At 45.4% G+C, this 25500-nt stretch overlaps 1 protein-coding gene across 6 annotated transcripts in view; it reads left to right on the plus strand.

Moving 5' to 3' along the window:
• DCAF1 (DDB1 and CUL4 associated factor 1) overlaps window positions 1-25500 on the plus strand; it is an 814171-nt gene that overhangs the window by 750803 nt on the left and 37868 nt on the right. For 4 of the 6 annotated variants that reach the window (XM_085625108.1, XM_085625107.1, XM_085625110.1 and 1 more), the window contains exon 23: window positions 8899-9178. In XM_085625108.1, the coding sequence (XP_085481234.1) occupies window positions 8899-9178 (280 nt within the window). The remainder of the gene's footprint in view (window positions 1-8898; window positions 9179-25500) is intronic. The other 2 variants (XM_085625111.1, XM_085625112.1) reach the window with 1 other exon arrangement.

Genomic DNA, 25500 nt, shown 5'->3' on the forward strand with positions numbered 1-25500 from the left:
GTAAGTAGCATATTCCTTTCTATGACAAAATGAACCCCATTGTGTTTCTTTCTAAACTAAATGTAAGTTTTACCAGTTTGATTTAATCAAGATGGCTTCAGGTGTGCCATACTTTTATCATAAGAATGTTAGCGCTTCAGTTGTTCTTTAGAACACTCTGCGAGGCTGTAGTCGAACACACGGAAATCAACTGACAGTCTTCTTCTGTTGGAATTACTTTTTACTGAGAATGTTAGACTTCATTCTGATATGGCTCAGAAACATAGTTGGACTTACAGACAATATGCTCTCATTTTAGCTTTTGGAGCACCTTCTATAACCTCTATGGGAAAATCACAAGGAAAACTGTTTTATCTCAAACATGATTGATATACTCCCAGCAGAAGGCTTTTTCAAGGGTAAAATGACCTTGGAACATACCACAATTCCTAAACTTAGTATGGTACCATTAACAAATGATTTCTCCTTTTTGTGACCCTCAAAACCTGCCATTCATTACAATGCATTTCAATGGGGTGCTATCATGTGTATTGGTCCGAAGATGGCTGCCAGTACTTTCTGGTTGAAGTACTGACAGCCAATCAGATCTCACCATGAGATCTGAGCTTAGGCTCGACCAAGATATCTTTATTTGCTTTCCCTTAATAACTACTGAACAGATTTATACCAAATAACAAAGTGTGATCTGCGAACCAAAATCTACCATCCTGCTAAATTTGGTATCATCTGTCTGGCGGTTCGGGCTATAGTCTTGTTCAAAGCTCCCATGGGAATTAACATGGGAAATCGTATTTTGTTTTACCCACCTTTTTCTCAGCCCTCACTTGACGGATCACTCAAACTTACCATGCACAACCAGACTCACTATGATACTTTTTTGGGAAGATATAGTGAAGATTAGTCAAACAACGTCAAAGATCTAGGCAGGTCAAGAAACGCTATTTCTATAGAAATATGGTCCTAACTATAACTACTTACTGGTGACTGCCAGTAGGATATCTATATAGATATCGATATATTACATTTTCCCAAACCCCTTTAATAGGTCTCGCTCTCGAGACCTATTGTCGCCGAGATGCCTCTCAAGGGAGACAGACTGGGGCACGTGCAGATTGTTGTGATTGCTGTCTGTGAACGCGCCTCACATGAACAGCATTTGCGCGTTGAGTGCTCCTCTCCGGAAGACCTGCTGAGTTAATTATAGGTCTGCAGAGGCATGCTGTGATAATGACCGCTCCCCCGCCAAGCGCGCGTGCCACGCTCCACCGGGCTTGTCTTGTTTTTTTTGCATATTTATATAGCGCGAACTCGACCCGAAGGTATTGGAGCGCTTTACATAGCACCCCATTTACATTACACATTCAGGCATATAGTGAGTTTTACGCACTCCTCTTCACCTGACATGAGATCCGCTTTTCTTCATTCTGTAGTCTGCCCCTACTCCCCACCTTTGCAGAGTGGAATGAACCTCGCCTTTCCCAGTTCCTTACACCCTCACATATCTTAAAAGAACGAATAAACAGGCCACTGCTCACACTCCTTTCACATACCAATGCCGCTCACACATTCTCACAGTATCTATCGGACTACGTGAAAACAGCATTTTGTAGACACTAACAAGCTTTCACCTGCAAAACGAGTACAAGACAGTATAAATAGTGCTTTCACTGTGAAAACCACACGCCCCCACCCATCGTAAGCAAACTTGAGGCCCGCTAGTATCGTGTTCACTTTGGTCTCTACGTTATAGGTTGAGCGAGTGAGGCACGCTTTGATCGCTCGAAAGAGGCAACTTATTTTTCAAAACTGCTCCAGGGGCCGGCATGTTTGCATATCGGCTTATTCCCCGGCTTTGCACAACGCCGGGTAAATGTACTATGCAACACGGACCGACTAACTCTCAAAAGTTTCATGCTTAGAATTCAGTACCTCAGGGGGAAAAAAGTCAGCAACATTTCTGAGCATTAGAGACAGTGACTGTTTTTCCGTTGGTGCAAGAAAGACTCGTTATCACCCTCAGCGTGCCTTTGCAAAATATACATGTGGGAGGAAAAATAAAACAACAGCTTGGCTCTAAATATTATTTTTTAAGGAACCAAAGAGGTAACTGCTCGCATTTAAAATGTACATGTTTATGCATTCATTAAACATGTTTATGCATTCATTAACTTAACGTGTGGGTTCACTCACGAGGTGGCTTTTAGGTTTCAGTCAAACACCAAACGTAGAATGAGAACGTACCTCTGAATACAGGATACCCATGGCTGCGCCACACGGGTCTGGAAGAAATTAATGCAGGATTCTGGGATTGCGGGGGCGTCCGACTTTGCTTGCTTAAATCCAATCGTTTCAAGGGGTAACTTCTGCCTGTAAACACACGGCAACTGCCAGGCGCGCAACACTCATTGGACTCAAAGGGCTTCAGCCCCCCCCCCCCCTCCCTCGTGTGTGGCAGCCCGGGATGAGACAGCTTCCCGGGCTACACACAGCCGCTCCCGAGCACTTCACAGGTCTTTGAAAGACCATTTGCACGTTAATGAGGCCTTGTTGTTGTTTCACCCTTTCTAAGAGCCCCTCCAGTTCCACTCTTTATTATGGCTTAAAAGATTCAGCCCCCACCGGACTTTCTCAATCGTTCTAAAAGCAATACGGCACGGCCAGTAAAAGCGAGATTTAGAAAAAACTTGTGATAGCTTCTCACTTTGCAAGAAAATCATTTTCTACTTTCAACTCCCCCCCCCCCCATATATTGGATGAAATTCATGCTTTGGCTGGTTAGAGGCAAAATCTGAAGAAAGAAATGCATGAATAAACTGCAGAAACTTGAGGTTTAGACTTTCAGATGAGAACCAATAGAGATATGGAATTATTGTGGAGAACATTACAAGTGAAGATTAAAAAAGGTAGTGTGCAATGTAAATGAATATGCGTAAAATCAGTGTGCAGAATAAGCATTTACAATGCCAATCAGTTTGTCTTTTGTGTATTGAAAAGGTACTTGCAAGCCCGAGTATTGCACAGAAGAGAATTCACACATGAGTAAAAGTAGCAGGTAGCTGCTCAGAGCTGGCAAGTTTCCCAGGTACGTGTACTAGTCCTGTCGAAGTTTTTTTCTTAGAATTCTGGGACTTGTAGCCCTGTTTCATAATGCAATAAATAAAACTATTAAGTCCCAGAATTCAAAGGAAAAACCTGCACTGGAGCAGCACATCACGCATGATTTTGGGAAAATGACAGGGTTGGAAGCTACAGGGAAAGGGAGGGGTTGCTAGGCCCTTCCCACTAGTTCATGCTTTGGCCCCTCCAAATGAGACTAGAAGCGGGTAGAATTTCTATTGAAACATTGAGATGAATAATGCCCTGATGAGCTGCATTCATTTTTCAAATTAATATTGCTTCCAAATAAGGAAAGGTGACGATCAAATAGTGAGTAGGGGGTCAGTTTCTGTAATGGATTTTAGAAATACAGAGGATGGGTTTTGAGATGGCATGCGTCTGCATAGAGATACGAAGGCTCAGGTTTCCTTTACACAAATGGAGATGGTGCCCCATATTTTTTATTCCAGCAAGGGCGTGAGACAATGTTTAATTTTAGTCCCTGTTTTGTTTCTTTTTTTTTATATAAACGCTCTCGAGTCAGAGCTGGTAACTAATGGCAAGGACCTCCCTAGAGTCCCTTGACCCACCAACACTCGTTTTTCCTGTATTTCTCTGCCCTTTTTGCCTTCTGTGCCACGCGTTTTTCCCTGTATTTCTCTGCCCTCTTGCCTTCTGTGACACTCGATTTTCCTGTATTTCTGTGCCCTCGTGCCTTCTGTGCCACTCGTTTTTCCTGTATTTCTGTGCTCTCTTGCCTTCTGTGACACTCGTTTATTAGGTCTCGCCTGAGCCAGCGCTTTGGCGCTGCTCTGGCGAGAGCTTTAGTAAACGGGGAATCTGGAAGTGCAAACTAGTGCTTTTCAGGCCTTCAAATACAGTGCATGTGTGCCGGGCGCGCGCACCATTTGTCAGCCTGCCTGATCACTTTCGAGGCCGCTTTGATGTTCTCAGTGAGCCGCGCGGCCACTAAGAACATCAAAGCGGCCGCAAAAGTGATCACCATTTGCCACCCCTTCCCATATCCCACTTCCTGCTAGTTTGTTATGTTTGTTGCGTTTCCTCTTTTAAATGATGGTCTGTCGTTAAAAATAGAACGCATGAGTAATGTACATCATACATGTGCACTGACAGGTTTTAAAGTCTGAAGGCATTTACAATACGCCTTAATTCGTTTTAGCTGCATTTGAATTGCAACGTCTTAGGTGTGGTAATGTTTAACTTACTAGCCTTCGGAATTCCTCACATTCTCTTCCTGGGCTTTATTGGAGTTTGTTCTTGGTTTCAGCCGGGCGCTCGCTTTGATTGTTCGTCGCGGCTCCAAAATGAGGGCTTTTCTCATTGTAAGAGTCAGTGCTTTCGTTTTGAGTTTTTGTGATGCCACCGGTAGTTGGTAAGGCTCGTGAGTTGTTGTGAACGGCGTGCGCTCCATTGATTTTGACCCTTTTCTGGTCTATTTCAAGTCCAAGCTCGTGTGCTCACGAGGTAGTGGGGTATCACAGTTAGCCGTCTTATCACGTAACGTGATTCTAATGTTTGTTTTGTTTCCATTTTTACCCTTTTGCGCACATGAGACACCCAACATAACTGCTGTTCCCAGCTTTTTGTATGCATTTTTTGTTTGACGATGAGCATGTGTTGTAATGTAGCAGCCGCATCTCTAAGCCTATATGTGTGCTCTCAACCAGATTTAGAGTCAGTGCCACACTTCTAAGAGGCGAGATTGCAATTTGCACAACAGCGTTGCAGCTCTCACATGCACCAAATGGGCCCTGCTTGGAGCACAGCGTGAGTGCTGCTCAGTGCATGTCAAAGAATGCTTTCAGATATATGTATTGGACACACACATCGAGCTTGTCACATAGCACGTTACACAAACTATTGGCATTGTAAATGACAATGGCTTTTATTTATGTGTTTTTAAAAACCTGCAAGCGTTGTGTAAACACGCACTTTGTACTTATAGTCGCTGCCTATGAGAAGCAAGGCTGGCAGTAACTGAATCTCTTTTACTACCAGCCTTGCTTCTCGTAAGCAAGGACTATAAGTACAAAGTGCGTGTTTATGCACCGCTTGCAGGTTTTCAAAGCACATAAATAAAAGGCATTGTCATTTACAATGCCAATAGCTCAAACTCTGGCAAATGCGAGACCTAATGCATTGCAAATGCTTTTTTCATTTTCTCCTAAACTTCCTTTGCCACTACTCCCCCCCCAATCCCTAAAATTACCTTTACCCCCTTTGCCACTACTCACCCCATAACCCTAAAAGGACCCTTACCACCACTTACCACTACCCACCCCTGAACCATAAAATTACCCTTACCACCCTTTACCACTACCTACCCCTAAACCACATATATTTACCTTACCAATACTTATCATGTGTGGTAAAGGCACAAACATTTACCTGTGTCGTAATGGCTGTTTCCCTTATTGAATATTCCCCAGGCGTCATACTGGATGCAATGGCTCTGCACTGACGCCGTTCCGCTACAGTAAATATGTGCAGAGCCAATATAGGCGCCACTCCTGTGTGCTGATGTATTTTTGCCGTGTTCAAATGCCTTTATACCAAAAAAATGTACAAGTCTTTTTATTACTGGTCTCCAACTCTTGGTTTTTTCTTTACCAAAACAAAATGCACAAACAAACTCATTGCTTTATTCTGCAGCTTTATCAATTCCCCATTTTCTGGCATTTGCTTAACCTCTGCTTTTACCAATTGTGCCGATTCTCATGAAAAATTATGGCTCTTGATTATTTTCACTGAACTCTTAGCTTTAAAAATTGTATCTTATAAACTGATAACGTTTCCAACACCCAAGCTTCCTGGACGATATCCTGCCATCTCTAAAAGGTCATTCAACCTGCCTCGCACTTTTCCAAGGATAAAGCTAGAAGAAATCTTGGTACTTTTTTGTACTACTTTTGCATTCCACCTGGTTCTACCTCTTGATGCTCCACTGCTTCTCCCTTTTTATGTTGGAAAAACCCGTTGTCTAGTGGAAGCTATGGAATGCATCTCTTCCCTGAAATCCCTATTGAGATTTAAATATTCCTAGGCAGAGAGACTGCCCCATTTTCCTGGCATGCCAGAAGGAACTACCTCCTACAAACACTTTCCTCGTGGTGTTCTGTTCCTTTTCCAAGGCAGTGAAGTCAGGCACATACTTCCACAACCTTTGACTCTTCCTTCCTTGAATGAACATTCATGAGCTTCAAAGTTTGAATGTTTGTTTGGCCAAATCTCATAATTTAGAGATAATGTTCATGATAATGGTTTTACACCTCTCTTCAATTAACCATGAATTTCCATTGCCCAAACAGTGAATGGCCCACTGACACCAGCATCTGAGTATTGTCATATCCACAACATATGCCTTCTCTAAAGGGTCAAAAATCTGAGCTAATGGATACAACACATCTATCCTTTTTTCTCGTCAATGCTTAAGCGAACACTGTCACCCCAGTTCTGCCTCAGTTCTTTCAAGCCTGAAAAATTGTTTGTGCCAACCAGCTAGGACCCACCAATATTCACAATCCTCTCTGGTGTGAACACCAACCGCTTCCACCCATAGGTACAGAGTTATTATTTTTTTTTTTGTGCCCACTAATCCACATAATCTTTCAACGCAGAGATCGTTTTCATTTTGCTTCAAAAGTACTCTGGGATACACTAAACATCTTACCAACTGTTTAAAAAAATTAAATGTGTTGCCCACTAGCTTAAAACAAACTTTTAAGCAGTGTTTACAAGGACTAGCAAATCCTTTTGTGTGTGTGTGGTTTACGGTTTACTCGTAAAGGATCTAGTTTTGACCATGTTCTGTGTTACTCCCATCAAGTTGATCCATTATGGTATGCCTAGGACCAAAGGTTGTGAGAGCTAAAATACAATGAAAGTATTCAAATGGAATGGCTTATCCAGTATTCAGCACAAGCAGGTTATTATTTAATCTCTATTTGATTGTTGTTCACTTTATTTTATTTATTCACAACTGTTGGGTATCAACGCACATTAAATGGGCCAGAAGCATGGAATGGTTTTAAATATTTCAATACAAATAGACTCAGAGAAAGCTTTTCGAGAGTAAGCTTCAGTTTTAAGTTTAGATACATCAACAGTGCTGTAGCAGCTTCGAGCTGCTCACCAGGAGCAATAGAGGTTAAGTTGGGACAGCAGTGACAAACGCAATATGCAAGAATAATTCCAGATATACAAAAGAGAAACTCAGCCACCCAGCATTTTGAGGAGAGCTAGCGGCACCCCTCAAAACAATACTTTATAACTTTCCATCAATAGGAGTACATCATTTTGTGGGCTCGATATTTTTTAACACTGGAGTCACCCACAGAGCTACCTAGGCTTCTCAAAAAGTTGATGGTGATTTCTATGTAGTTAAAGATATATTTTTGGCTTCCATACTTGACTTTTAGTTTGACTGGTAGGCCCACCGATCCTTGCAGTCCTCTGGTGTAAAAGTTACTTTCGACTTCCAAGAGAGCTCTTTTTCTCAGCCTATCTGGGTTGGGTAAAGTCAGACGCTGGTAAATCTAGGCATTTTGCATTTGAGGTTAGGGGGTATGCCTTGCCACCTGTCACTTAATTCAATCCCTCCTGCAACATGTATTTAAACACATTTTACACTTCTCAACACGTCGTAACATTTGTTCCCTCACCAATGTGAGGGAGTCTCCACAATGTTATAGATTAAACATGCAGCACTCTCAGCTTTCAACTCCATTCTATGCTGTCTAAGACTTCAATCCCCAAGTATCTAAAACACAGTTTTATAGATTTTTGTATTCACCCATTCTACAGGTGCACACAACAAAATGAAACATCACAAGTCAAAGGCCAAAAAGAATACACTTAACTTGAAAGTGAAACTTGCAGTATCCCTTCTCTGAAACCGACAACTCGGTGTAGTGTTGTTGAGTAGTTCTGAAAGGCTGTGGCTACCTCTTGTATCTGCGAGGACATGATGCAATAGCCTCCAAGTTTTCATCTCCCAGCCACACACCTCACCCTACTCATGGATCTGCAGTAGCCACCATGATCTCTCTAGCACCTGTAAAGCTGTGGTTGTGGCCATTTGAAAGCTCTTCCACCAAGGCCACGTGATTCTTGGTGCTACTTGGACCTCAGGTTTCACTCACCCCCCCCCCCACACACACACACATGCCACAGTGCTGTGATGCATAGGCTCCAAAAGATGCTGCGAGGAGGCTGGCTGGAACAATCAATCAAACAATCAACACTTGGCTTGAATGGTGTGGGGAAAGTTGCCTTTGAACAACTGGCTCAAAGGTTAAAGGTCACCTAAATATATTTTCAGAGATTTTGGAAATATGTGAAGAAATAAGAATGTGATAATATTTGATGAGTCAAAGTCACCAATTAATAATGGTTCTATTTAATAGTTCTATGTCTTGTGTGTGTTTATGTAATTGTTGACTAGAATAGTTTGTATTTTGATTTTATTCAAACCTGTGACTGGTAGGAATGTTGGAAAAAATTACTTGCACGCCATCAGAATGAAATTATTCACTCACTAGCCCATAGCTTCTGATGAAAATACCATTGAGTCACATAAAATGCAATCGTGAAAGAATTTAGTGTATGTTATTAGACCAATACATTTTACCATGTAGTTAGCGACTCAGTGAAGCAACAACTTTGTTCCATTTAAACTGTTCAGCTAAAGCCAAACAAATGTACATTTGCCAATCAAGATGTTTCTTAATCTAGACTCTTTAAACTTGCTGCTTTTTTAAATGCATTTGTGTTTTTCCAAAGGATGAGGAAGAACAAGAAGACGATGATGATGATGATGACGATGATGACGATTCTGATGACCTCGACGATCTTGACACAGACCCATTGTTGGAAGCAGAGCTGGAAGATGAGGAGGCTGCCGAGCCAGCTGCTGAGGACGGAGAGAATGACTTCTCTCCCTCCGACGACGAGGAACTAGCAAATATGTTGGAAGAGGATGGGGATGGGGAAGGTGAGGAAGAGGAGGAGGAAGACGATGACTCTGACGCAGACGAAGAGGTTGAACTGATCCTGGGAGACAGTAAGTACACCCACAGCTGGTGGCCTCTGGACTGGCCACTGCGGATCACTGCTCCCTGGCAATATATCTATGGCTGTGCCCTGCAGCTAACGAGAGGGAGCAATGGAGATGCAGTAAGACCGGATGGAAGGAAACTGTGTGCAACGAGGATGTGGAATAATTGTGGATCAGGCAGTAAATTGAAATGATATAAAAATCATAAATCTGTTAAAAACCTTTGTTGCACAGGTTGTCCATAATATTATCTGGGTAATTTTCAAAGATATAAGCTGTTTTCACAAAAAGGTTGACAACTCTACAGGTGGTATTGAATCTACTACCATTGGAAAGATTTGGTGCATTCCAGACTCTGATCTTTTAGAGCTTTGAAGGCATATCTTAGAAAGATAGACAAGACACGTTTTCACTATCAACTTTTGTGATTCATATGAACTAAAGTTTCACGTATGAATTAACGGCCACTGAGATAGATATTTCTCTTGATAGTAATTTAGGCCCCTTGATTCATATTGCATACTGCAGACATGGTGCAGAGCAATTTTTCATCTTAGTCCAAACAAAGAACTAAATGTGAACCTTCCTGTACAAGCACAGTTCCATTCAATGACTTGTGAAAAATTGTATTTTTGCACTAGCCATTCTGTCCTAAACGGTAAAGTACCATTTTTGCAGTATGCACTTTGATCACTTCACTTGTCAGATACATTGTTCAGAGATACCACAGTTAGCGGGAATACAAGTAGTTGAACTGATCGCCTCTAATGAGGCACTATTTGTATATTCTTCAAAGTGGAAGGATTTGCTGGTAGAACATGGCCTTTTCTTTGAGATGCCTCTTCTCTTCTCCAGAACTGTGTTCTCACCCGGTTGATAAACTGTTGGATAAATGCTTCCTGCCAGGGCAGATTTCGAAAACCATATATTTAATTGTATTTGTAAAACTTTGAAATGGAATGATCTTTTACATATAGTCATTCTTTTTAAGTCAGAAGAGCCATGTAAAGGCCTCTATTTATCGGATTTTTGATGATCAGTACGCCTCTCACAGTGCTCTGCACTAAGAGAGCCATTGTTATTTTTCCCGCTTTTTTCCACTCCCCCAAAGAAGGATGTTGGAACTTCAGCTTGTGTTTTCACTGAACTGTCTACTGTGCCATTTTCCTTCTAAAAGTTTTTGCTGTCTTCCATTCTTTGTTCCTTGTTACATTTTTGCTTCTAGGGTAATTTCTTAAATGTCTTGGTAGTTTTGTGAAGGCATGGGCCTCTTTCAAGCTCTGTGTCATCGTGATAGCCAGGCTTTTCGTACTGTACTCTGTATGCTTTATTGTGTCAGAGAGTGCTCTACAGTTGGCCGAAACAGAACATATTTGGCACCATACAAAACGAAACTGTCAGAATAAATTATAAATAGATGTATCAAAAAACGATGTTAATGTTCATATGCAAATACTCTGTAAAAACAGGCAACTGGAAACTTTCTTTCTTATTACCAGCAACTTAAAGGTGAAATGGATGGTTGGCTTGTACCGTTATTAGAATATTGTTTTTTGCTAGTCGCTGCAGTGGTATACCTACATATTGACAAGCCCTCAGTAACACCTTAACTGAACGAGAAGCTTCTGATGGATTCTTCTAACCGCAGATTCCTACCCTTGTGAATATTATCCTAACTTCTGCCTCGATCAGGAAACTATAAAGCAGTGCTCCTGTGCATCATTAAATGACATCCTATGGTTCTGTGCCAATGACGCTCTGGAAGTGACGAGTGGAGCCGCATATATGTGCCTCCCATGCGCGCTGACATCACTTCCTTTCAGCCGTGCTTTCAACATGCTTCCGGGGCTTCTTTTTGCTCTCATACACCTGTACTTTTACCCCAAAAGTAACCATCATGCAAGGGGAAATGTCACCCACTAAGACAACATGGTTTAAGCTGTGTAGGGACTGTAGCAATAAGATGTCTGTGACAGACCATCACGAGACCCTGGTTATGGTGCCTGGGATTGGACCACAAATCCAGGTCCTGCAGTGACCGTGCCAAGGTGAGCCCAAAGGCCATAAATGATCGTGAGGTTAAACTTTACGTTGCCAGACACAAAAAGACTCCACATGGTGACCAAATGAAAGTAAGGTCCTGTTTCGGCTCCCGAAGTCATTCCCGCAGCAGATTGTCATTGTAAGTCTTCGGGTAAGTCCATGAAAAAACTTACGTCAAAGCTGGAACTGGTCCCTTCCCGCGACTCTCTGACTCAAGGAAGAGAAAGGGAGGTCAGCGTGCCTTTCAGTGTTGCTCTTGATCTCTATCTGAGCCAAATCTGAGTCTGGATTTCCAGGTCCGTCTGTGACGTCTTAGAAAGTGGAGGCAGTAAGGCCACGCTGCACACTTAAGGTACTTTACCAGTTCACTCTGGGACTCCTTCAGGGTCCCAATGATCTGCAGGAGCCTACTTGTGAACATACATGGCTGGTCCTTCCTCGTTGCCATCTGAGCCCCTTGACCATGTATCTGGTCTAGCACAAATTCAGATGCACTTTGGTCACTGCACCAGTTCCCTTCTCATTGACGCCACCAGAGGAGATTGTATAGTCCATTGTGCGACCAGACTCTGAGGAAATTCCACCTTGATCAAGATTAACTGGCTCTGACCGGCATGCAGCTACTTGGCAATCTTTCAGACTCTGATACCTTGCCCTTACCACATGATAGGGCCCACACTTTACACAATCTTTTTGATCTAAACTCAGACAATGACAATTACAATAAGGGAGGCAACTATGTTTCCCCAGCACAATGAGGAAAACTAGTATAAAGAACTTCAAGATGCAAAGAGCCTGAAAACCTCTCCAGAATCTGGCCTTGTCTCTCCACCTGGTCCTGCCACAGAGGAAAGCACCTCCTTCGCAATTATGTGAAGGATGGCAGAAGTTTTAGACTTACACCCCCCACTATGATATTGAAGACGTGTGTTAACTGAAGTTCTTTAATCAGGTCAGGCTCCTACAGAGCCTGTGTTACCATTTAATGAGGCCCTTACTGATACCCTTGGTTAAAACCATGTTCAAGTCTGCCTGTTAATCGGCAGGTCACTCATCACCATTGTCCTGTAATAGGCGACCTTGCCTTTTTTTCTCCACACCAGACACCAGAGAGCCTGGTGGTACAGGCGTCTACAAGCAAAGTTAATTCCAATGCTTTTCCCTCCACTCCACCTGATTAGGAATCTAAAATAAGAGAAACATTTGGGAAACTTTTGTTTGTTGCATGCGAAGATGTAGATGCACATGCTGTGTATACTCCTGGCTTCTAGTGTTGGGCTCAGACTTGTGCAAGTTGTTTTTCTTCGAAGAAGTTTTCTTAAGTCACGAAGTAACGTGACTCCATTTATCGCTGGTAATGTGCATGGGCATTGGCTCCATTGTCAGATTTTTTTTCTCCACCATTGGGTTCAGATGTATCACTTGGATGTCCAGTTTGACACCACATGGTGTTCTTGCCGATCCCGCTAGGATCCATTCCTCGTCTGGAGATATTGCAGTTGTGTATGGGTTTCACCTATTGGATACCGCCTTCGACTGTGTTCTGCGGTTAGGACATTATTTGACGCACTATTCGGGGACTGGCCGTTTCGGGCCTTCATCCCCATCCTCGACACACAAGAATATCCTAGTGATGGAATGTACTTCATTTCTGCTCCAAGTGTCACTCGAAATATCCAAGGACGGACATCCTACAAGTCTGTAAGCTTTGTTTGTCCCTCGACCACCAGGAGGCGGACTACATGGCTTGTTTTGCCTTCCTCAACAAAAACCATTGTATCGCCTTGGCTTCCATGGCACACCGTCAACAGAATGACATCCTCAACTTCTACGGGGATCCAGACATTGAGGGGGATCAGCAGCCGGAAGCCTCAGGTTCCAAGATAGAGGAGCTGTTGTCGGCAGAAAGTTCTGGTTCCAATGCCGAGGACAAAGCTTACCCGGCAAAGACGATCGCAGTGATACTACCCTCCCACAGACGTCTCCTTGACATCACTCACACTCCGGAGAAGTTAGAGCTTCGAGCTGACAGGCAGCTCATGAGGCCTCTGGTTTGCCACTGCCGCAAGGGATTGGACCCAATGCCTGCTCACACTTTGGTACCAAAGTTGTTCTCCAAGCCTCGCCCACCCACATCGACTCTGCATTGGCTTTGGCTTCCAGTGTATCCTTGAGACCCTTCTCGAAGATGAAGGGCTTGGATCCAAAAGCTAGATCGGCACCGCAGAGGCATCAAATACCGTTTGCTCTGTAAAGGTCGGCGTCCACGCTTTTTGCCTGCACCACTTCTGAGGACTTTGACTAGCCAGTCCTCCAACACCTCCACGAGGTGCGTGACGCCAGACAAAGGCATATCCACATCCAGCCCGGCACCAGTCCAAACCTAGCCAGGCCTCCACACAAACCATTAGGCCCGTTCCTCACAAGAGGAAATTTACTTTCGAAGAGGCCTTAAACCCACCTTTAGAGCAGATGCCCAAAAAGCATTGATGTCATGATAATCGCCCTGTCGTTTAGTTCCTACTAATCCGTAGGATCTGCGCGTTTGTACACAACATAAACTTAGGTGCTTAGACTGATTCCATGAACCCCCGCAGTATATGATGGCCTAGAGACCGGCTAGCTCACAGTGCCATCATAAACCCCCCCCCCTCCGTAACCCAAACAGGGAGCAAATGGTTTCTGGCAACCACTGAACATGACAATCCTGTCCCCTCCGGGATCGTGATAGCAAATCTGGAACCCCATTGTCTAATCACTGGTGCACTCTTGTTCTCAGAGAACTATACAGAGAATACACATTTTACGTTTTCAGTATATTTATTGAAACAACGTTATTCTTGTATAGAATACATGTGCTGCGATAATCAGTAGACGGGAGCATGTGAAAGTGATTACAAGCACCAAAATAGTGAATAGCAGGTATAGTTCCACCATGGTGCTAAAACGGTGAATATATGCAAGCATATAAGACAAGGTGGTAATCAGGAGTACTCCTACTATGCAATCCCTACTCTGTGTGACTAGAGTGTATGTTGGTGTATAGCCAAGAATCCCCACACGGGATAATCCAACCTCATTACCTGGCAGGAAATAATGTAGGACCCTGTCCTGGTGACAAACTGGACACCCCTCGTGGAGAGGTTAGGCAACTGTTTGGCAAGGCGTTAGCATGCAGGGACCCCACGACGTCAGCTTAAGTGTCTACACTGCTAACTCAAAGAAAAGCTTCTTTATTTACAACAAATGGCATCCTTGGGATGTATATGCAGATTAGTGTTATGGGTATGCAGATAGCACTGTCGCCCGTGGATGAAGATAGAACATTTGTATAGTGTGCGTAAAGGCCTTGTACTCGGCGTTCTAGGCATCATTATAATGTTGCGCGAAGCCAGACGTGTAAGCAAAGCAGATTCAGATAAACTAATCGAACATTGTCACACAAGCAAACATGTGCAAAAGGTTACAGTGAAATGTTATTGTGCAAAAAGAGTACAAGTAATTAAACATGCTGCGTTGCTACGTCGGCCTAAGCCGGGCACATAACAGCATCTTACCACCTCATGTATCAGCCCACCTCCCCTCTACTGCCTATGGACCTTATGCCACACTCCCTTCAGGTTTCTCTTTATTTTGGGGGGGGGGGAGGGGAGGGGAGGGTGACAGGGGGGAGTCCAAGGTCTCCCCAAAACTCTTATGACCCAATATATGACACACATCAAAGTGAGGACTCCTAGAATGACAATGACGTGGAGCCCCAGCTGACACTAGTCCTGACCTCTTTCCAGCCACGACATCATCCATGGACGACACTACCTCATATCATCAAGTTCTTCAGCATGCAGCCACATACCTCAAGGTGTAGATACACAAGTAGCCTTATAGGGTACCCTCTCCTCCACACCTAGGTCGATGCAGTATGCACCTAGGTCTATGCTTAAGGGCATGCTTAGACCTGTTAATAACAATTTCAAAGATCCAGTCAAGGCTCAAGTTATCGCGCCAAGTGTGGATAGATGAAATATATAACCATCCCAGTGTGGCCCCCCCCCCCTTACATCAGGGGGCAGCTACCACCCAAGAGCACAGAAAGGTCGTAATTCCTAGGGCACAGGAGATGCTCCCCCTTTTGACAGAGCAGAAAGATTGATGCAGTGGGTAAACTTGATGCTCACTCTGCCACGTAATGGCGGATATCTAATTCAGTGGTCCTGTCATCTCTGTACGACCGCTCCCACTGAGATGAGATGGAAGATCTGATCCAGCAGCTTTCAGATCAATATAAATGGATGCAGCAAACACTTCTGCCCGAAGGGTCAATACCAGTGTCCTCCTTCACAGGCATGCCTGCTTTGAAACCAGAGGTTCAACATCTCTTCAGTTTGCCTTTTGATGGGAAACACCTCTTCGGAACACACGTTGAGCAGATGTTGGGGGAAATTATGAAGGACACAAAAACAGCAAACGCCATGGGTACCCTGCAAACACCATCTGCCTGTGGCTTCTTTCAGGGCCTGGACTATCATTGAGGGGGGGAGGGGGAGGGGAGAGGGGGGGGGGCAAAACCACCACCTCCAAATTGCCACATCCTTCCCCAGACAACAACAGCAGCAAACATCCTCGCAGGGTTATTACGTGGAAGGGTACAAAGGCAAAAACAGCTGAAGTAGGGACAAAAGGCGCAGCCTCCAAAGGGGCCGCACCCGCCAAGCAGTGACTCCCTTACCCCCGACCTGTCGATGGAAGGTTGGAGGGCTTCCTGCCCTTTGGGCAGAGATCCCCACAGACCAATGAAGTCTAGATATTAAAGCAGAAGGGTAGTACCGCCTGGAACATCCGCATTTTCCCCCCTCCCTCCCAGACACACACCCCCTGAGCATCAATTTCTGAGGAGGTGAATTTATTTTTGAAATCTTCTATTTTTTTATTTTTTTTTTAAGTTTGCAACATTAATTTCCGCCAAAAACACTTGTGATGCAACAATAGAATTTGAACTCAGTACTCACTTTTTTTGAAGTGTACCCCTTTTGAACAACTGCACAGTTGCCCATTGAGACTTCTGATGTTGAAGATGGTCTTCTCGTCATAACATCTGCTAGGTGTGTGAGAAAGCTGCAGGCTCTTTCTGTCAATTCTCCTTGTACAATGTTTTCCCCAGATAAGTTGCTACTGAGGACTCTGGCTCGCTTTCTTCCGAAAGTGGTCACTCAATTTCATGTTGGGCAGTCTATCACCATTGCTCTACCTCATCCCTCTAAAGAGGACTAGAGACTCCATTGTTTAGACTCTAAGAGGGCACCCAGCTTTTGTATTGATTGCACCAGAGAACATAAAGTGGACTATTAGCTCTCTGTAGGGCTTCTCAGAGCAAAGAAAGCAAGGCATTGCAAAAAATCATCTCTTAATAGATATGCACTGGCTAGGAAGCAGCCTGAAAATGCCTTATGGGCTCATTCCAACAAGGCGAGAGCTGCTATCGCTGCTCTGGCATGCGGAGAGCTTGTCCCGGACATTTGTCTGGTGGCTATGTGGGCATACGTGCATACGTTCACAAAGCACTACTGCCTCGACAGGACGTTGAGTGGGGTTTTTACCCACTCAATTCTGCCAGACTCTTTGGCATCAGCCAGTTCACAGACCCGCCGCCTTGGGAGGTACTGCTATGCTATTTGTTCTTAAAGTGAGTAATCTGTGATCAGACGTATGCATCAGAAGATCAAGTTACTTGCCTTTGGTTATGATCTGTTCAAGGCATGTGTGGCTGTAGATAACCATGCTGTGCATACTCCTGCCATCTAGTGTTGGGCCTGGATGTTTGCAAGTTGTTTTTCTCCAAAGAAGTCTTTCGAGTCACAAGGTACTATGACTCCTCCTTTGGGTGATAAATAATGCACATGGTCATCGACTCAGTTGTTTGATTGTTTTTTTTTTTTTTTCCACTGTCTCATTTGGATGTGTACTCCTATGCCCTGGGTTGGCACCATTGTGGTGCTATTTTCTTTTTACACGGTTCCTTCCCTGCATCGGTATTGTACTTTGATTGCGTCTCTTACTTTGTCTCAGCGACATTTGAATACTTTGCTTGACCGAGTCAACCGTGGCCTGTCTTGGGCCTTGCCCTTCTGGGCCTACGCCCATCTCGCCAGCATGCTTCGACGGTGATGGAACGGACGCCATTTCGGTATTGTCCTTTCTGCCACACGAAATATCCTCGGACCGCTCTCCATCAGTCTGCAATCTGTGCCTATCACCTGAACACAACAAAGCCGCCTGCATCTCTTGCCGGTCCTGTTAAAAAAAGACTCTTTGCACAGTTGCGCTTGTCGACTTGAGATGTTGTAACAATATCCTGGACCACTTAGGTCCTGGAGACATCGAGGGAGCATCTTCCACAACTGTCTGCTCCAGATGAAGAAACTTTTTCTCCTGAAGAAAGTTCTGGCCCTGACCTGGAGATTGAGGACCTTCCACCAGTGCGTGAGTATGGCACCCCCTCTCCCTCGACAGCGTTCTCTACACGAGCAACCTTTTTGCCAGTGGCCACTGTGGAACCACTCTGGAGCCCCAGAAACGGTCTTTTGGACCACCACTTCCCTTGGGCCATAGTCGGCACTCAAAAAACAAGTCAAATGCCCCGCCCAGCTTGGAGCCAAAGAAGCCTTCAAGACAAGAACCTCCGTGCCGAAACCTAAGGTACCCTCTGAGCGAAAGACCTCTATGTCGACCAGCAAGTCAGACACTAGCACAGTTGGGTCGATACTCCATAATCTGCAGGAGGAGCTGGAGTCAAAGCAGAAACATATGGTCATTTACCCCCACCTGGTCCACATCCTTGCCTGCTCTTCGGACTCCGCTGCTCCACCCTCAAACGTCAGCTGTCCTTCGAGGAGGCCTTGGACATTCCAATTCCGGCAACGCAACTTGACATTTACCCTGTGCACAACCATGCCTCCACCCTGTTCCTCAGCCTTTGCCTTCCCCATCTGCTTCTCCGGGTCACCCTCTTGACAGCACCCCACGAGAGGGGGGGGTGGAGTCTCCACACACTGATACTGGTAGGCCGGGGGGGGGAGGGGTGATCAATGGGACTCCCTATGATGTAGACACACCAGGGGACACAGACTTGACCTTTACCTTGCCCGCCTCTTCCTTCCAGGTGATTCCACGTCCTATCAGGAACTCATTAGTAGGGCCACCTCCTTTCATAAGATGGAGCTCCACACTGAGCTTTTAGAGGAGGACTTCCTCTTTGAGACCCTCTCCTCTATTCACTTCTCCACTCAGTACCTCCCCATGCTCAATGGCATGCTATGCCACACTCCTGACATTTTCAAAGACCCTGACCAAGCTAGGGTTATAACACCTAGGGTGGATAAATATAAAGTCTCTCCTTCTGATTCCATCCATATTTATAGTTGGCTCATGCCCAACTGTCGTGATCACTTCCGCCTATAAGCGAGCCAACTCTCAGGCCCCTGAGGATGCCCGCCACCAGAAAAGGAAAGCAAATGCATAGATACAGCAGTGAAAAGAGTGGCCGCACAATCAGCCAACCTCTGGCGTATAGCTAATTCTGTCAGCCTACTAGCAAGATACAATCGTGCCCACTGAGATGAGACGGAGGAGCTTCTCCAATACATCTCAGAGAAGCATAGGAAAAGGGTAATCGAGATAGTTTCTGAGGGCAAGCTGATATCTAACACCACTATTCGCTGTGCCCTAGATGCAGCAGACACCAGTGTCAGGGGGGTAACTTCCAGTGTCCTGCTACGCAGACACACTTCGCTCCGTATCTCTGGCTTCAAGCCGGAAGTTCAGCAGAATCTGCGGAACATGCCCTTATTTGTCAGCATCTCTTTAGTTCTCAAGTGGACCAAACCTTAGAGAAGATGAAAAAAGATACGGAAACAGCCAAAGCGATGGTGGCACTTCAAACACCCGCTCTCCATGGCTCCATTCACTGCACCCCTTACCGTAGAGGCTCAAAGACTACCTTTACTGAATCCTCACTGTCCTATCAGCGCACTCAGGTCAGCTATCAACCCCAAGGGGTTATTTTAGAGGGTCCTACAGGGGCACAATTCTAGAGCAGAAGCAAGGGTATCTGCCCAAAAGGAGCTACAACTGCCACCAAACCCTGACTTGCCCCTTCTCCCCCCCCCCCCGACCATACAACATCGGTCGGGGGTGCTTACAAGGCTTCTTTGCCATATGGCAAACTGTCACCTCAGCCCAGTGGGTGTTGGATATTATCCAACATGGTTATTGTCTGAAGCTCACTTCCACGCCTCCCACAATTCCACCTCTAAAATACAGACTCTCCCCATAACACCTAAGGCTACTCAAGGAGGAGGTTTGAGCACTCCTCCTAAAAGGGGTTATAGAACCCACCCACCACCATGAGCAAGGCACAGGAGTGAACTCACTACTTCCTGATAACCAAACAAAATGGGTCCCTCACGCCTATTCTGGAGCTCAGACCCCTAAAAAAAATACATCACGTCAGAGCAATTCCATATGGTCACCCTTCAGGATGTCATTCCACTTCTCCAGCAAGGCATCTTTATGGCTGCACTCGACCTGAAGGATGTCTATTTCTACATACCAATACTTCCGGCCCATCGCCAGTATCTCAAGTTTGAGTATTACCAATTCAGAGTGCTCCCCTTTGGGTCACTACTGTACCTCAGGTGTTTACCAAGTGCCTTCCACAAACCTGCGCAGACAGGGTGTCCACGTTTTTCCATATCTGGACGACTGGCTGATCAAAGGTGCTACCCACCAGCAGTGCCACTAACATACACAGGTCTTAATAGACCTTAATCGCTTAGGGTTTACCATTAATGCCACAAAATCCCACCTCCAACCATACCTAGGGGCAATTCTCTACTGGGAGGTCGACTATCCAAACTCTGCCAGGAGTCAGACATTTCAGGCACTTCTCCCTTTGTTCCAACCAAATCAAAAACTCAGTCAGAACAGGCATGTGCCTCCTAGACATGATGGCCTCCTGCATTGCTATTGTACCTCATGCAATGCTTCAGATGCGTCCATTGCAAGAAAGCTTAGAGTAACAGTGGTCTCAAATCGAGTTATTGGTATGAACTAGAGTTGATTGGCTGCCACATTTGTCTCTCTATGCAGTGGTGGAACACCAACAACCTGTTGCAGGGGCTGCCTTTCCATATTTCCGCAGAGGCCTGTTACAACGGACCCTTCCCATACAGGTTGGGGAGCACACTTACTGGATATGACTGTCCAGGGTTCGTGGGAAGCCAAATATCAGAGCCTCCACATCAACTACCTAGATTAGAACTTCTAGCCCTTCACCTTGCATTGAAGGATTTCCTACCTCACCTGATAGGCAAGGCTGTTCTTGTCCACACGGACAATACTGCAGCCATTTATTACCTTCAGAAGCGCAGGGGCATGCTCTCCACAACTGTTGCAGCTGTCTCAAAGCATTTGGCATTGGGCTTTCCTCCACAAAATTAATTTGCTAGCTGATTATCTTCAGGGTATGGGCAACCATTTTTCCGAACTCCTCAGAAAGATGCAGCAACAAATCCCACAAGTGGAAACTCCACCTGCAAGTTCTCCTCCGCTACTTTCACAGACGTGGTTTCCACAAAAAAGACTTGTTCGCAACAGCAGAAAATGCCAAATGCCCAAACTTTGCCTCCAGGTTCCCACAATCCAGCGGCATTACACTTTGGATGAACTGGTCGAGGATCTTTGCCTATGCTTTTCCCCCTCTTCCTCCTCCTCCCTTTATTGTTCGGAGGCTTCAGCAGGCGGCTCTCAAGCTCAACCTGGTGGTACCTACACGGGCCCAACAGCCCTAGTTCACAAATCTGCTTGAACTCTCTCTGGTTCTGCACGAGAGGCTCCCCAACCATGCGGACCTTCTCACACAGAAGCATGGAGAAATTAGGCACCCAGGCCCCTTAACCTTGCAATCTGACTTCTGAATTGATAGACTTTGGATATCTTAATCTTCCACCTGAATGCATGAGCATTCTCAAGGAAGCGTTATGCAGCCAAGTGGTAAAGATTTGTGTACGACTGTCCTTCAAAGAAAATTGATCTTTTGAAAGCCACAGTACAGGACATTGCCTGTTACTTACTTCACTTGCAGGTTTCTTGTCTAGCCTTTACCTCCATATGATTACACCTGCCCGCAGTGGCTGCCTACCTTCAGAATAGACATCACAGCTCTCTCTTCAGAATACAGTTTTTTTAAGCTTTCACGGAGGGTCTCCTTTCTTGGTCCCAACAGCACCCGATGGAATCTCAACATTGTACTCGCACGACTCATGGGCCCTCCATTTGAGCCACTCCACTCTAGCCCCCTTCAGTTCTTCTCTTGGAAGGTGTTATTCCTAGTTACTGTCACCTCACTCAGGCATGTCCATGAGCTTCAGCCATTAACCCTTTCTTCCAAGTACATAGGGATACGGTTGTCCTCCACACCAATCCCAAATTCCTCCCTAAGCTAGTGTTTCACTTCCACCTTACTAATCAATTGGCCTTCTGTTTTTTCCCCACAACATGATTCAGTTGCGGAACGTGCTCGCTATACTTTGGATGTAAAACGAACCCTTATGTACTATGTTTATAGAACCATTTAAAAAGATACAACGTTTTGTTGCTTTCTCTGAACCCCACAAAGAGATGGCTTTATCCAAGTCAGGCTTTGCCAGATATATAGTTGGATGCATCCAGACATACTATGCTAAAGCGGCTCTACCCTCTCTCCTAGAGCACACTCTACTCGGAAGAAAGGAGCCTCTATGGCCTTCCTAGGGAACATCCCTATAGCTGATCTATGCAAAGCAGCTACATGGTCCACACCACACACTTTTACAAAATATTACTGTGTGGCAGTCCTAGCCTGCCAACAAGCTAATGTTGGTCAGGCAGTTCTCCGTGCATTCTTTAAATCTTCTGCAACATCCACATGATAGCCACCACTTTTTGGGAGGACTGCTTTACAGTCTATGCACAGCATGTGTATCTACAGCCACACATGCCTCGAACAGAAAATGTTACCCTGTAAGCATCTATTTGTGGCATGTAGAACTGTAAATGAACATGCACCCACCCTCCTCCCCGGATGCCTGTGGCTGTTGTATCTTTCACTATCTCTTTTTCCTCTTATGCATGGACATCTCTTTATATGTGTGTTACGTTGAGGATTTGTTGGCAGAGTGCGGTGATCGGTGGCAACTTACGGGCTGCGAGAGTGTCTTTGAGTGATTTCAACTGATTTTTAACCTTTTAAATATTGTTTGCTGCTCAATCACTTTCTCCCGTTCATTACTATACTGGAGTTGCGGTGCCCATCCGTGCGAGCGGGCCTGCCTCCTTTTGGGTTAGCGCTCTAGTTCTTCCCTGCAAATCGAGTCAAATTCCACACTGGCGCGCGCGCGTAGCAGGCGGGCGCGCCAGAGACGCGCCTAAGGCAAGCCCGACTGCGCCTGTCAGCGCCAGGAACACGCCAAGGGCCACGACGCCTGGTAGCATGGGGCTTCTATGCTATTCACGGGTGGCATTGTTGGGCCTTCGGCCAGAGCAGTCCAGGGAATGCACCAGATTCTCTTTTGATGGTGAGGCAAGAATGCACAATTGTACTTACTGCCACTTCTCCACGTGTAGGTATGCTGGCAGAAATGGTGGGATGAAGGCATGTATAGTTCCCCCTGCTGGCTTTGGGAATGGAGATGGCTCTCGGCCTTATGCTGCCCCCTGTCTTATGAAGGAGCAACCTTCGGCTCCTGAGTCTAAGGCGACCTCAGTGAATAGTTTTATGAGCATTCTCCTAAACGCCCGCTCAGTGGTTAAACATAAACACGAACTAGAATTGTTACTAAGTACTTATTATCCTGATATGGTCTTTCTTACCGAGACCTGGACGGGAGCAGCATCTAGTCCTGACTGGAATATAGCCCTGCCCTCAGGATATGCGTTATTTAGCCAAGATAGAACAGATAGCAGAGTTGGTGGTATAGCTATAATTCACAAGGAAACACTGAAGCTTCAGGCGGGGGCAGTAGCCAACTTACTTGCGAAAGCAATGCAATTCTGTATTAGATTAAAGGATGTGATTGTTTTTCAAGGACTGCTGGTCTATCGGCCGCCAGGCCCCAGAGCCGTCTTTCCACTGGCTCTCCAGTCTCATTTGGAGTCTTGTACTGACTCTGAATTTTATTCTATTTTAGGCGATTTTAATTACTATTTGGAGCTTGATAATAATACTGATACTACCAGACTCCTAGACTGTCTGGAAGCCTTCGGCCTGCATCAACTGGTTTCTGACCCTACACATACTGGAGGCCATACCTTAGATGGACTGTTCTCTAGCCATCCCGACCTCTTATTCTGTAGGGCAGAACTTCTCCCCTGGACTGACCATAGAGCAGTGTTCTTTGAGGTTAGGGTTAAGTCAACGGCAGGAGGTGCTCCCCACAAACCTACTAAGATCTCGTTTAGGCGATGGAATAAGATAACTTGTGCTGACCTAACGGCCGCCCTGGACAATTCCCCTCCAATTCTAGATAGCAACAACGAGGTGGCAGCAACTCAGTTTAATGACTGGATCCTGGGAGCAATTAATCGTGTCGCCCCTGAACAGGTGGCCACACTTAATAGACGTCCACCGGGTGCCCCTTGGTATGGACCAGAGCTTAAAAAGCTAAAAGTAGACTGCAGAAGGCTCGAGCGTAAATGGAGAGTGGATTATAGTAGGGTCAGCAAGGCAGCCTATAATGGTGCCCTGAATAATTATAAACAGGCCATCTTAATTACAAAAAAAGCTTATTTCACCCGGAAAATTTTGGACGCTGGCAACTCTGCCAAAGAACTTTTTTAATCTGTGTCTTTTTTGGCCAAACCCCAGCAGGCCAATTTGTTCAGTTCCGATCAGGCCTTTTGTGATCAGTTGGCAGTCTTCTTTCAAAACAAGGTGCAGATAATTTATGATGACCTGGCCACCTCATCAAATCTAACATCTGCTTTAGATAAGCAGCAGACACCGTATGAGGAGGAGAACCTACTGTGTAGTCTCACTTCCTTTGGTCCCTTGTCTAAGGAGCTGGTAATAGATATTTTAAGATCTATTAAATCAGCTACCGATCCCTGTCCCCCGCTAACCATGCATTTGGTGGCGGAAAGGATCGGTTCTACCCTCACGTCCTTGATCAATCAAGTTCTGGCTGATGGGACCTATCCGGCTGTCTGGAAGATGGCCTGCATTAGGCCTCTTCTCAAGAAAGCCTCATTGGAGCCGGCAGATGTTAAAAACTACCGACCTATTTCGGGCCTACCGTTGGTAGCTAAAGTAATGGAAAGAGCTATAAATACAAGTCTAACTGACTACCTAGACATACATTGCCTGCTTGACCGGTCCCAGCACGGTTTCCGGCCCAAACACTCCACTGAGTCGGCCCTTATTACGGCAGGAGGGAGGGCAATTCTTGTCCTCCTTGACCTGTCTGCTGCTTTCGATACCGTGAATCATGCGGTATTGGTACAGCGACTAAAAGAGGTAGGGATTACTGAGCGGGCCCTGGCCCTCCTTTCCTCGTTTTTGGACAACAGAAAGCAGAGCCTGAATTGGACGGGCTTACAATCTGGGAACTTAACCCTTCCTTGCGGCGTCCCACAAGGCTCAGCCCTCTCCCCTACCCTTTTCAATGTGTATGTTAGGCCATTGGCTAGAGTAGTCGGGAAACATGGCTTTACCTTTGTGTCCTATGCTGATGACTCGCAATTGGTGATATCAGTATCTGACAGACCAGAGTTAGCAGCAGCCAGATTCCATGCCTGTCTAAAGGATGTTATGGAATGGATGCGCCAGAGCTTCCTAAAGATAAACACCGAGAAGACAGAAGTTTTGGAATTTGGTAGGGGCTCCCCTCTGTGGAGTACTTTGTGGTGGCCACCTGAGGCCGGGCAGTGTCCTTGACCAGTTGCTAAGGTAAGGAACCTCGGGGTGATTTTTGACGATAAGTTGAACATGCCAGCCCAGGTCAACAGTCTAACCTCTTCCTGTTTTCTGCTCAAAACGCTGCGAAAAATCTTTCCTTTCATTCCTCAGGCGCTGCAGAAGACTGTAATGGCTGCTCTCTTTATGTCCAGATTGGACTATTGCAATGCTATGTTTCTGGGTATTGACAAGCACCAGGTCTGCAAGATCCAGTCACTGCAGAACGCTGCTGTTCGTATTATTTTAAATTTACCTAGAGGCCATCCCACTTCCAAGGGAAGGTCACTTCACTAGCTTC

The sequence above is a fragment of the Triturus cristatus genome, chromosome 9 (assembly GCF_964204655.1).
Source record: "Triturus cristatus chromosome 9, aTriCri1.1, whole genome shotgun sequence".
Lineage (NCBI taxonomy): Eukaryota > Metazoa > Chordata > Amphibia > Caudata > Salamandridae > Triturus > Triturus cristatus.